Here is a 12,719-nt window from a genome sequence, read left to right as displayed (position 1 = left end):
CTCTTTAAAGGTTAAAGACTTTATTAGAATAAGCCTACAGAATCTGCAGAAATAAGAGGGAAATGCAGAAATAAGAGGGAAATACAAGAAGTAGACATAAGGCGTTATCTTAGCATCTACTGACAAAAGCTACTTTTTTTTTAATCTTAGCATCATCTGACAAAAGTTACTTTTTTAATACCTAAAACAAAAATATTACAAAATATTAGTGTATAACAATACTAAAGAAGTAGTTGTTTTCCTGATAAAGCATTTCCAGAAAAGAAAAAATTAAGAGGGAATACAATTTAAAAGAACAACAAAAGTTACTTTTTTACCTAAAACAAAAAATATTACAAAATAATAGTGTATAACAATACTAAAGAAGTAGTTGTTTTCCTGATAAAGCATTTCCAGAAAAGATAAAATTAAGAGGGAATACAATTTAACAGAACAAAATAGAACATTAGCGTTAGGCATTTTACTTCCATCTATCCTAAATATGTTACCACTTACAATTTCCAAATACAAATGAAGGTGAAAAACATTACATTACAGTTGAAATTTTTGTAATAGAGAAACTACCCAAAAGGATAGGATTAGAGAAAAAAATTTAGTACCGACAAATAATATAAAAAAATATCCCAAAAAATTTAAATTAATGTTAAAAAAATAAAATAATTTAGTACCATCAAATAATATTAAATAATATCCAACAAAATTTTAAATTAAAGTTAAAAAAATAAAATATGATAGGTTCAATTAAAGTTAGAAAAAAAATTTAACATGATAGATTTACCTCCATAACAGTGTACTGGTTTGAATCCAAAAGAGTATTAACGCAATTAGGAAATTAACAGTGCAGAATCAAATAATAATATAATAGACAAAGAAGGTGATGAAACTTTTTTGAAATTTAAAATTACAGGAAAAAAATAGTATTTAAAGTTTACAATTAGGTAGACAGCAATTTATTATATTTTTTTAAAAACAAAACTATACAATACATGAACAACATAATAGCAACATAATAGCAAGGGGGAGGACACTAGGTGGGATTCCACGAAACGGAAAAAAATTCCAAAAGATATTATAAAACTGTCAGTTTATAATACATTTAAAAGCTAATATTATTATATGTCATTAATTAATTGTTAGTGTTTCGCCATTTTAGGCTGTTAATCCCTGTACATTTTCACATATGTAGAATTTAAATGCAGAACACTCAAAATGTAGTGGATTTTTACGATGAAATTAGATTTATATTGTTTATATATTATAATAAATGTAATTTATATAATTAATAGAGCCACCAACGGCGATCGATTGGAGCCCTTTGATGATACTGTTGAATTAGTGAATTATCTCATATTGAATGAATTAAAATATATAGTATTTTTTAGTAAAATTATAAAATTATTTAACAACGTAATTTAAGCTTACTCATATTAAAGACATAAATAAAGAAAGAGAATTTTTAAATGAAGATATTATAGTGGAAATTTTTTTAGATATTATCAGAGATAATAAAATTCAAACTCAACGTTTTGTTCAATGGTTGGCAACAAGAAAATTATCTTCATTATCTTATGATAGCACAAATATTGATATGATGGATAATACTTTTTCACGAAGTTTTATTATATATATATATATGATTCATATATCTTTCTTTTAGAGGGAAAAATAAGATCTATTAGTGTAAAGAGAGCATATGAATATTTAAAAATCAATTTTGGAACCTTAGAAAATGAAATTAATGATTCTATTAATATCATGGATATTGAAAGAAAAGAAAGATTAGATTATATATCTTCTATTTTGTCATTATCTCAATATTACCAATTTAAAGAAATGAAAAATGCTGGGTAAAATTTCAAAAATATACTATAAATTATTTTATTTATAATTTATGTTGCCTAGCCTGAAGTCCTAAAAAATTTGGAGGAAAATTTTATAAAATATATATTGGGGTTTTTTATAAATCTTGAAAAATACAAATTAATAATTTGTCCCTTAGAAATATCTAAGGACAGAAAAAATTTATGGCTAGATAATTTGTAAAATAAATATAGGCCAGAGGATATTGATTTCTAATTACAGTCTTATATGTGGCTGATATATGCCTAGAATATATAGGGTTTTGTTGGCTTAAAATATTCCACTGACAATAAATTAAATTCTTTTATGGAAGGTATACCTTTATTAAATTGTTATCTTTCCTTTATTAAAATCTAGATAAGATATTTATGTTAAAGGTCTGTGGTAGACCTGATTTTCAAGATTATATTATAACTTCCTTTTAAGGGGATTATAAAGTAAGTCAAAATTATGGGTCCCCTCAAACAAAATATTTAAACATTTTATACCCTTTACATACATTTAAAAGAGAATTTCAAATTTTATAAAAGTATACACATTACATATATACCTAATATTACATAATTCAGCTGATTATTACAAAGTATTTACATTTGCTATAATAAATTGCATAAATATTACTATATTCTAATCTGCATATTCGCATATATTATTTTAAAAATAGCAAAACATATTTGAGAAATATATAATATATATAATGGTTGAAATATGTGATTCCCCCCCCCCCAAAGTTTTGGTTTCTTTTGGCTTAATTTTATACTAAGACATATATAACACTTTTATTGTGAGGTTTTCAAAAACACAAAAATGCACGGAATTTTTTATCTGTTAAACATATAAAATATGTAATATTATGAAATAAAAAATTAATTTTTATAAATATATGGGCACCTTTCCCATTTGGCTTGTAATATTTTTCTAATTCATCCATCCATTGATTTAGAATTATATAACCTGCCTGCACAATGTTAATTTTTTAGTCCACTCAAGCTAAACATCCAATTAAAGACCTCTAACATTTGCTTCATAAAGAATATTAGTACTCTAAATGTGACAGTTGAACACACGATATTTTATCATGATATATTTAAAACTTAATTTAATATATCTGAAAAATAAAAATTTGATAATACCTGACTTTTTTACTTTTCCGTTTAACTTTTGATATTTAAAAAATTTTAGTTAATTTTTTTTGTAAATTTTTTTATTGAAAAAAAACTAATATTTTTTCTTATAATTTTTTTTACTTTATTATCATGTAATAGTCTATTATCTGCCTTTGTGTCTAGTGTTCGTCTAAGTAATCGAATATTGGCCTGGGTAAATCAGAAAAGATTCTTTAGAATCTACCATTGGTTCCTTATATTGTGCACACTTTGCGAATGAGTTATTGATACATTTTTTGAGTAATCTTTCATAATTAATTACTAGGTATTCAACTTCGATGGAAAATCCTAGACAGACTTAGCAGTTGAAGATATCCAAATTGATGTCATTGAATATATCATCTACGATAAATTCTAGTATGCTTCAGTCTGAGCTTATGTAATTGTCTTCCACTATATCAGTTCTGAGCTATATAAGATTATTAATTTGCCTGCCTATGGGAGAGGACCCTCTTCATTTATGTTGTAACCTATTTTAGCTCTAATGATTAGAGGACCATAATGATTTTAAGCCTTTTTGTCTTTTATGGGACGACGCAGATCCAGAATAGACTCCACGAAATCTTCAGCCTTTACAGGCTTTTTAAAGGGTTAATTATAAGTGGGGGCTTATCCTAGGGTTGGGTTGACTATTTTTTCGATCCCATGTTTTTCATAAAACGATGTGTCATTACCGATTGCTATTCCCAAATATTTTGTATGGCGATGGCCAGAATATGGACCTGCTGTTAATTTTAGATAGTTGACGTCCATATTTTTCAGAGAATCCTAATCGTATCCTTTATTTTATATGGAAATTATCTAAAGTTGAATAACTGAATCTAGAGAACAATAAATCTTACTTCAATTACACTCCTAAAATATTTACTCTTGAAACAGAAAATTTGTTATTATTCCAATAATTGATTAATAGTTTAGCCAATAATATTAAATTTGTGTTTATGATTGTCTTTATTACCTTTATATAATGTATAATTATTTGGCCATGCAGGATTCATGCTTAGGAATGTTAAAAAAATTTAATAAAATTATATGCATTAACTTTTTGGCCCAGACAGGGGCATAAAAAATTTTTTTTTATATACATAGTTATTTTTAATATTAAATCCTAATCCTATATAATTTTTTTTACATTTAAATAGATTTATGAAAAGTAAATCTAAAATAAAGAAATGGATTTTATCGACGGCAATATTTGGCCATACATCTGAACAACACGATCCTCATACTTGTCTTAGATTAACTGATAATTTCCTAGAAATAGTGTCATATTTTGCCAAAGAAATTGTTTTATGTATAATTGATGCTGTTTATGGGCTCAAAAAACATGAAAAAAAGGCAAAATTACCTGCAATGGGGAACTCAGATTTTATGGTAACTGATTATATAGACAATTAATTTTAAATTTTATTAATTGTTAGTAGGTTTTGTAAGCCGGTTAATTTAATCGATAAATGGGCATCTTGACAAATCACTTTAAATAGCTGATTCACTAATTACGACTTTAAGATATGTTAGTTTCCTAAATCTACGCCATAGTCACTTTATATTCGTTGCTTATATAAAAGATTTATTAAATTCGTCGATTTTTTATTATGATATCCAAAATTATATTATTTATTTATTTGGTTTTCAAAGGAAACCATAAATTCCATCCTTATTAATACTCCCGTTAAACTCAATGATAACATTCCTAAAATCACAAAATCGATTCCCAATTTTTATCGAATAGGTATAACGGTACACGATATTAATAACGCTATTGGTCACCTCTACACTCAAACTATGTTGAATGAATTAAAGACAAAATATTCGGTATATTTAGCAAATCATAACATTAAGACGATATTTTATAAAATGTTAATAATCTCATTCAAAACGTGGCGCCTTCCTATCCTAGAATTGAAGAATAAGAAAATTAAGGTTGTGCCGATCCACATGTTTTTTTTCCTATCCGATATTTATATTGTTTTTCTACCAGCCCACTTTGAACCAAATGTAATTAAAAAATCCATATTTTCTATGCAAAATATCGAATTATGCATTAAATATATTTTAATATTTTTATTTCTAAAATTAAGACTATTATTTTTTAAAAAAATTATATTATAATAGATAGAAAAATATATATTCAATTATTTATCCATTTTATTTAAAAATTATATATATGTTGGTATGAATTATAAAAGATTGTTTAAAATAAACATGAGAGCCTCTAGATTTTCTGGCAATAAGCTTCTACGATGTGGACTATCTATATGCCCTGCCATACTGAAGACAGACCCAGATGGGACACTTGTTGAAGCAGACGCCAAAAATTTACATACAAGTTTTGACAAAGTTAGATACTTTTCAACATTAATTCTTTAACGATCAACTGGATCCACAGTGGATATAATATCAATGTTATTAGAGTTATCTAAATAAACAGATATAAAAAAATTTTTAAATAGTAGGTTTCATACAATCCTAACCTTCTCTTGAGTTTGAAAATAATAGATACCTAAACAAATGGGTCAATCATAACCTAATCAAGCACTTCTAGATATTAAGGTTTTAAATATTCCTTGATTTCTTTCAAATATGGCAGGTACATTACTATCGATTTCAATTATTTTATTTGTTACTAGTTTCTCTTTGATTTTCAATTTATAAGCATCCCTTAAATTAAATTTGCATTTTTTAATGTTATGTGAAACATTTCCCATTGTCATTTAGCGTTTACATGACAGGATTTTCACTGGGTGCAAACCCCCCTTAAAAACCTTTCCATACCCCCTTAAAAAATTCCGTCGCTACACATTATTAATTACACCCTTTAATTATAATAGTACTTCCTTCATAAATTTAAAATTGAATAATTTAAATTATTTTAACTCTTATACTAAAGATATTGTATTTATTAGATTATTAATTCAATTAAGAACCCCCTCATTTACAATGAATGCATTATAGTATATTGTTTAGCATTCTATGATTGTATGCAATATATAGATTTAGATGCTTAGCAATATCATTATATTATAATTTGCCCTATTTCATTTAAAAATTTAATAGATAACACCCCAGAAAATTTATCCTATCTCTCTAAAGGTGCCTAATCCCTCAAAAAATTTGGTTGCAAACTATTGCTACGCCCTCCCCTCCCGCTCATGTAGACGCTGTTGTCATTACCTAAGTTATCAATAAAATCTAAAATTATTTTAAAAAAATATAAACCTGGCAAATCTTTATTGGGAGTTAGAATCACCTTTAATAAAAGGCTCACATGCAGTCGAAGATCAAGTAATGTTGCGATAAGATAATTGTCATCATCACAAATATAAAAAACTGAGTTCCTAATTGATTATTAATGGCCCATGGTCTGCAGACCTCTATCTGTGTCCCAATTATTCGTTAATTCACTTTTAAAATTTCAACAAGGGGTATAATATTGCTAATTGAAAATGACTAGAACCTCAATTACCTTTTCTGCTAATTCCTACTCATATAATGAGAGATTTCCCAAAATGATTATCGATAATGAAGAGCTGTACCTCCCCTTTTTGTTCTTTCAATCGTTCGAGCATGTAATATGTAGAACCTCAACGAGTTGGTACATCCTGGTTAATTTGTGCCTAGGTAGACTCAATCGAATGGATTTCTTTTAAACTATTTTGTGAATAGAGGAATGTTTAAAGTGGCCTATTTTCTTACCTGAGCAAGCATGTCTATGATAGATCTCTGTTATAAAATTGCTTCATGTGCAACCAATTGCAAACTATGAGCAAAACAGGAAACGCTATGTAATTTCTCGTTTTTCATAGCCAAAGCTATATTGGGTGCATTATTTTTATTATTGATTATGTGCATTTTATTTTTTTTATCCCCCAATAATTAATTATTTCATCTAAAATATGAGCAATGTTTATTGCTGTATGCAACCCATTAAATGTTTTAACATTTAGAACTATTAGTTTGTTTAAAATATTGGTTAATATAATGGCATGCTTATGAGTGAGAATCGGCACCTGAATTTCTAGTCCATATATCTATGGTAAAGGAAAAATAAGAATCCTGAACCAAAATTTCTTCGGAGAGATTTTCATATGTAATAATGTCTATTGTTAATTTACTAATTTGGACATAAATGATGTGTCTTTTAAAGCTGTCATCCTCCAAGATAAAAATCGGCTGGTGGTCATAGGCTATCATTTCCCTTATAAATTAAGAAATAATTATGGATTTAAGATCAGAATTTTACTAAATATTTTATTAAGAATTGCTGATATTGTTGGCTAACCTTCAGGGCTCTTCATTTTTTTCTAATATTTTTTCTCTCTTATATGTATTAGCTCTTCATATGCTTTAATGGAATCGGTTTAGATGTTTCCAGATATTGGTAGTATTAAATGAATTTTTTATTCCTCCCCGTTTAATTAGAAATCCGCAGATAGCGCATTTTTCAAAATTATCATTGTCTTTGTAAAATATATCCATAATTCAGATGCCATATTTTAAAAAATTTCTTTATTTAAAGTATAAATAATAAAATTGGGTTATTATTTAAAATAAATAAAACTTTGAGTGCTTTTCCATTTTTATAAAAAAAAATTCAAAATATGTTAAATTTAAAAAAATTTTTTAGGAGGTGTTGTGTAATTAGAATCATTCAATTTTTATAAAAAATCTTTTGAAATAATAATATAAAATAAATTATATAACATAAAATAATAAAAAACATAAAAAGATCGGGTCGGTTTTTAGGTATCGGGCCGACCCGATATTTTCGAAAACGCTTAATATCGGTTACGATCAAATATTTTATATCGGCACAACTCTAAGAAAAATCATAAAAATTAATTCTTGGTTAAAAAAGAGATCCTACAAGTTATTATAAGGAATTGCTCATAATCACGAAGTGCGCTCAGATTATTAAATTTAAAAAATTCAATCCATTTTTTTCCGAAAATTATCTTTTCTAGTATTTAGGTTTTTGAAATGAATCATAATTAGAAGAAAAAAATGATTCCTTTGGTTGTTGAAAACCCATTCTTTAAAAAAATTTAAGAGAATGGTGTAAACTATTTTATTTAAATCCTAAATATTATTTGAGATAAATTTCCGTAATTAAATCATTGTATAACTTATCCATTAGTATTGAAGAGCCATAAAAAATACAAAAAATAATATTCTTGTGGGTTAGTGATAACCTCTTAAAGTATTTTTAGCTTATAAATATTTAAATTCTCTAAAAATACTTTATATAAATCAAGTAGGCCTAATACAAATTTTAGCTACTATTCTGGGTTAAATACTATCAACTTCCTCTTATTATTTTATACAACTACTCACTTCTAAATATCATGATCATTCATACATTTTGACTCTGATGCCTTATAATAATGATCTGCCAAGCCCAACCCATTAAAAATTTGTGTGCAAGCCTGGCAGAACCCTTGGAATATTATCAATACTTTGGCAGAAAATATTAATTTTTTCCCTCTTGATTCAATAGCATAATTAAAAAATAGGAGATAATACAAAAAAATTATTTGTTATGCTGGTTTTTTCAGTGCATTGAGCTAAATATTTCAAATACTAGCAATATAGGAGAATTAAGAACAAGCCAAAATTTTGATATATTGGATTGCTTATATTTATACATCACAATTAGTGTTGTTAAATGGATCGATTTGAGCCAATATTTAAAAATGGCTAACTCAATATTTTATTTGGAAAAATATTAGGCAAGCTTAAACATGTTGTACATGGATGGTGCAAAGGTTTGGACATCTATTAACGAAATCTAGAGGCTTAGAATGGAGCCGATTAACAACACTAATTACAATTTGAAATTGGGTTTAATAATCTTTTTTATATAACTTTGTAATAAATAGAATAAAATTATTTGACCAATTAAATAAATATTTAAATTTGAATGCATAACATAATAACAAATAAATTTTAAAGAATAAAATAAAGATTTTAATTTAAGATATATATTCTAGCTCCACTAATATCAAAACCACCAAACCTAAATTTTCCAAGGGCCAATATAATATAGAAGGTTAATGATAGCTACTGCCTAAGGTAGTACCTATCAAATTTGTTTACTCACTTTTCATTTGGATAGGTAGTGCCAAAATTATTTATAATATATTTGAAAATCATGATTTTTGGAGAGCCTCTATGACCTAATTGGCAACGTCGCTTGCCAATCTGATGGTTCTGGGTTTGAATCCAAGTAAAGATCAAGGATTTTTCTTAATCTAACTTGATGGTTCCCTCCTTGGGGGGAATTGTTAATATATGTTAGTAATAAGGTGCTCTTATTACATTTTAATAAATTTTGGTCAGTATCTAGCAAATTAGCGCCATATAACATATATCTTTTATTTTGAGTAATTATAAAAATTAATTTCTATATTTAAATGAATCCGGGCTCATAAAATTTTTTAAAAAATCAGATTTTGACCAGCAAAACTTTTTATAAAATTTTTGGACCATGCCAGGCTTAAAAAATTAGGCCCAATGCAGGTCACTAGTATCCATCATTGACCAGATAAGAACTATGTTTTTTAAAGCCTATAAGTTTTATAGTCTATTCCTTCAAATAAATTGATTTAAGATGTAAATAATACTTTTACAAAAAATTATTGTTTTTAATAAAGTAAATATTAATTTTTTTTATAAAGGTAATACCCTATTACACATTTAATCACAACAATAAAGAGGAGAAGAAACTACTAATTTTAGAACTAACTTGTGGAGTCTCAAACAACAATCAAAAAAATATTTTATAATAATGACAAATGCTAGACATTTAATATACAATTTAATTTGCAAAAAAATAGCTTCAATTTTTTTGTATTAATTACAAACATAATATAATTAACATATTTATGTATAATTTATTAATAGTTCCCAATCTTTATTCATAGCCACTAATATAGAAATAAGAAAATAATTATATTTATATAACAAATAAAATAAGTTATTTATTGATTAGCAAAATAAAACTTACATGACATATTTTGCTATGTTCCAATCTGCCTCAATTGTTTCTGGTTCTCCAATATTAACTCCATCCTTGGTAATCAGTGCAATATTATACTAAAAAAATGTATATTGGGTTAAAACTATTTTTTTATAACTTTATTTGCAGATCTTGTATTACGTAGATACAATAATCTCATGGATCGTTTGATTAAGCTTTTGGCCTCTTCTTCAGATAACATTTCTTTTGTTGCTAATGTTTCTCTTATTAGTGGCTTATATTTAACAATTGTAAGGTTAAAAAATGATTAATTTTACAATTACTTGAACTAACATACCACCAAAGCCAGTGGCAATAACAGGGGCTTTATAACCTACACCATACATGTCAATATAACCTAAAAATCTAAGAGAAATTGTTGTATACAAGAAAATAATAGAAAAATACTTTTCTCCAGAATTTGTTATACCTCCTACTAATATTATGTTCCACAGTGGTGATAATTTTGATCTCCTATTAAATAATTTGTATTTGTATAATCTAAATTGATTAATATAACCGATGATATAATATACGAGTTATATATGTATGCCATTCTAAAGCATCCAGTACAAATCCATCATTATAACAACTTTCTTGTATTCTGTACTTAGATAATAAAGAATGAGATAAATATAAATAATTACACTCTTTCTTCAACTAATTTTTGAATAAATTGAAAATCCGCTATATCACCAGTGAAGGCCAAACAAGTTTTAGCGTTGATTTTAATGAGTCTTGAAAAATTAAAATATCTAAGCATGTTTCCATATGACACCAATGTGTCTGCTGCAAATATTATTCCATCTTCATATATAAGACCGATTACACATGTTCCAGTAGTCGTGGGATTACTAAATATTTTATAAATATAATAAGAAAAATGATTTACAGTGTATGTGTTATAGGTTTTTCGTTAGTTGCAATCTCCATTTGAGTTGATTGATGCACCATAGCAATTATAGCTTAAATAAATGGTAAACTTGTTGAATCGCCTTTGAAGTCAATCATCGTCACAGGATTAGGTAATTTTTAGTATTCTTTTAATTAAATTAAAAGTATCTATATAATATTTTAAATTTGGTTAATTATTTATAACTATCTCAAATTATGATTTATTAACTAAAAAATTTGAATAATTATTTACAAGAGTTTAATTTTTTGGATTATTTACATAATATTTTTAAATAAAATTTGTTTATTATTTATAATTGCATTCAAATTAATATTTATAAACTTAAGAGTATTCATAAATTTATTCAAAAGTTTAAATTTTTATAATTATTTACTTTATATGGCAAGGAGAGCTCCCGACGGTTCATGTTTTATATAGCATAATTAATAGTAATTTGTTTAAGATGAAAGCCTTATCAGTAGCTAAATCTTTTAACGAGAGTCAATAAAAATTTGAGCGTTAAATCAGTTTTAATTTTTAAAATAAGAGGGCACATATCATTATTTCAAAATGAAAATTTAGGTTGTTGAATCTTATAACGTGATATTAAATTCCCGGAAAATAAAGTTGAAATTAAATACTTAAATATTCTATGTATATAATACAATCAATATAAGTGCAAGGTGAAATAAATATATATTATTAAGAGTTAGAATAAAATGATTTAAAAATCCCCCAGAATCAGAAATACATTCCCTAGAAGTTATATAATCTCTCTATTGATTGTTCCTTTATTGGATTCTGCTAGAATTTTATCATGTAGATGTTGGTTAGTGAATTGAAATAAATTTTCTTACTCTTTCAAGGTGTAGTTGATTTTTTAATCTTTGAATGTGTTTTTATAAAAGCAGACCATATTTGTTCTGAGTCTGCATTAGATAAAGAGGATTAAGAATAATTTTGCAGCTAATATATAGTTTGATTTGTACAAACTTCTTACCACCAGATTCATAATACCTTACCATATAACATGACATTTCAAAAAACTTTATTTGCACTGAATTTAGCTAGATTTGCAATTATTTTGTCTAAATTTAGATTTAAACTTTTTAACCTATGTAGAGTGGTAGGATTTGAATGTTTATGAGATCACAAGGATTTGCTTAGATACGCTAGTCCAAAAAATTACATCAAGATGAAAATCTAGACAGCAAAAATCTTTTCTTTGTTAAATAGAGGATAGATGTTTTTAAAGTCATTTTAGCTATATTGTATTTGAGTAAGTTGTAATTTATGTTTTATTTTTAATATGCCGATAAATATGATTTTCCTAATACACTTGTCAGAGGAAGATAACTATAATTATAGATAAATGTGTATTCGCTCATTTCAAATTTGCAATGGCTATAAATAAGTCTGATCTCATATTATTTTTCTTATTGTAGTAAACTTAGAGAGAAGAAAATGGCAAAAGCATATAAAATTTGCAATATTGCCAACTTGCATATAGCATAGAATAATGTATAGTAGCAGTAGGACAGAGGCTTCGCTAGTTTTTTAACTAAAGAGTGTGCTATGCTAATTTATTTTTAAATAAGTATAATTTTCACTCTTTTTGCGAAAAACTTCGCCCCCCTTCTAATTCCTATTTCGGGCCGTTATTATAAACATGTATTCGCTAATCAAAATAATATATAACATAGATATGGAAACAAAAAGGATAAAAAAAATATTTTTACCAAGTCGCTCCTTTTGTTTTTATTTTTTTCAGAATTCGATT

General features: G+C 26.1%; 2 protein-coding genes across 3 annotated transcripts; one reads left to right on the top strand and one right to left on the bottom strand.

Moving 5' to 3' along the window:
- The first annotated feature begins 1,063 nt into the window (after positions 1–1,063).
- On the top strand, positions 1,064–10,028 carry LOC135925988 (transcription initiation protein SPT3 homolog). 2 transcript variants are annotated; one of them, XM_065461613.1, is made up of 8 exons: positions 1,064–1,246; positions 1,287–1,371; positions 1,418–1,613; positions 1,658–1,847; positions 4,169–4,400; positions 4,665–4,841; positions 8,756–8,867; positions 9,704–9,820. In XM_065461613.1, exons 1-7 carry the CDS (start codon positions 1,194–1,196, stop codon positions 8,816–8,818), a joined length of 996 nt encoding a protein of 331 aa, XP_065317685.1. In that variant the 5' UTR covers positions 1,064–1,193; the 3' UTR covers positions 8,819–8,867; positions 9,704–9,820. The 2 variants fall into 2 exon arrangements, with proteins under 2 accessions (XP_065317685.1, XP_065317684.1); XM_065461612.1 differs by lacking the exon at positions 8,756–8,867 and having other exon boundaries at positions 9,704–10,028.
- On the bottom strand, positions 9,788–11,089 carry LOC135925989 (proteasome subunit beta type-4-like). The gene is made up of 8 exons (XM_065461614.1): positions 10,937–11,089; positions 10,692–10,898; positions 10,565–10,648; positions 10,453–10,518; positions 10,329–10,410; positions 10,163–10,279; positions 10,033–10,121; positions 9,788–9,952 (listed from the first exon to the last, which is right to left on the bottom strand). The coding sequence occupies exons 1-8, from the start codon at positions 10,996–10,998 to the stop codon at positions 9,940–9,942; spliced, it is 720 nt and encodes a 239-aa protein (XP_065317686.1). The 5' UTR covers positions 10,999–11,089; the 3' UTR covers positions 9,788–9,939.
- Between the last annotated feature and the right edge of the window lie 1,630 nt (positions 11,090–12,719).

Source organism: Gordionus sp. m RMFG-2023, chromosome 3 (genome assembly GCF_954871325.1).
Source record: "Gordionus sp. m RMFG-2023 chromosome 3, tfGorSpeb1-WG-v2, whole genome shotgun sequence".
Lineage (NCBI taxonomy): Eukaryota > Metazoa > Nematomorpha > Gordioida > Chordodea > Parachordodidae > Gordionus > Gordionus sp. m RMFG-2023.
The sequence above is the reverse complement of the archived record's forward strand: the minus strand, read 5'-3'. Positions and strand labels throughout refer to the sequence as shown.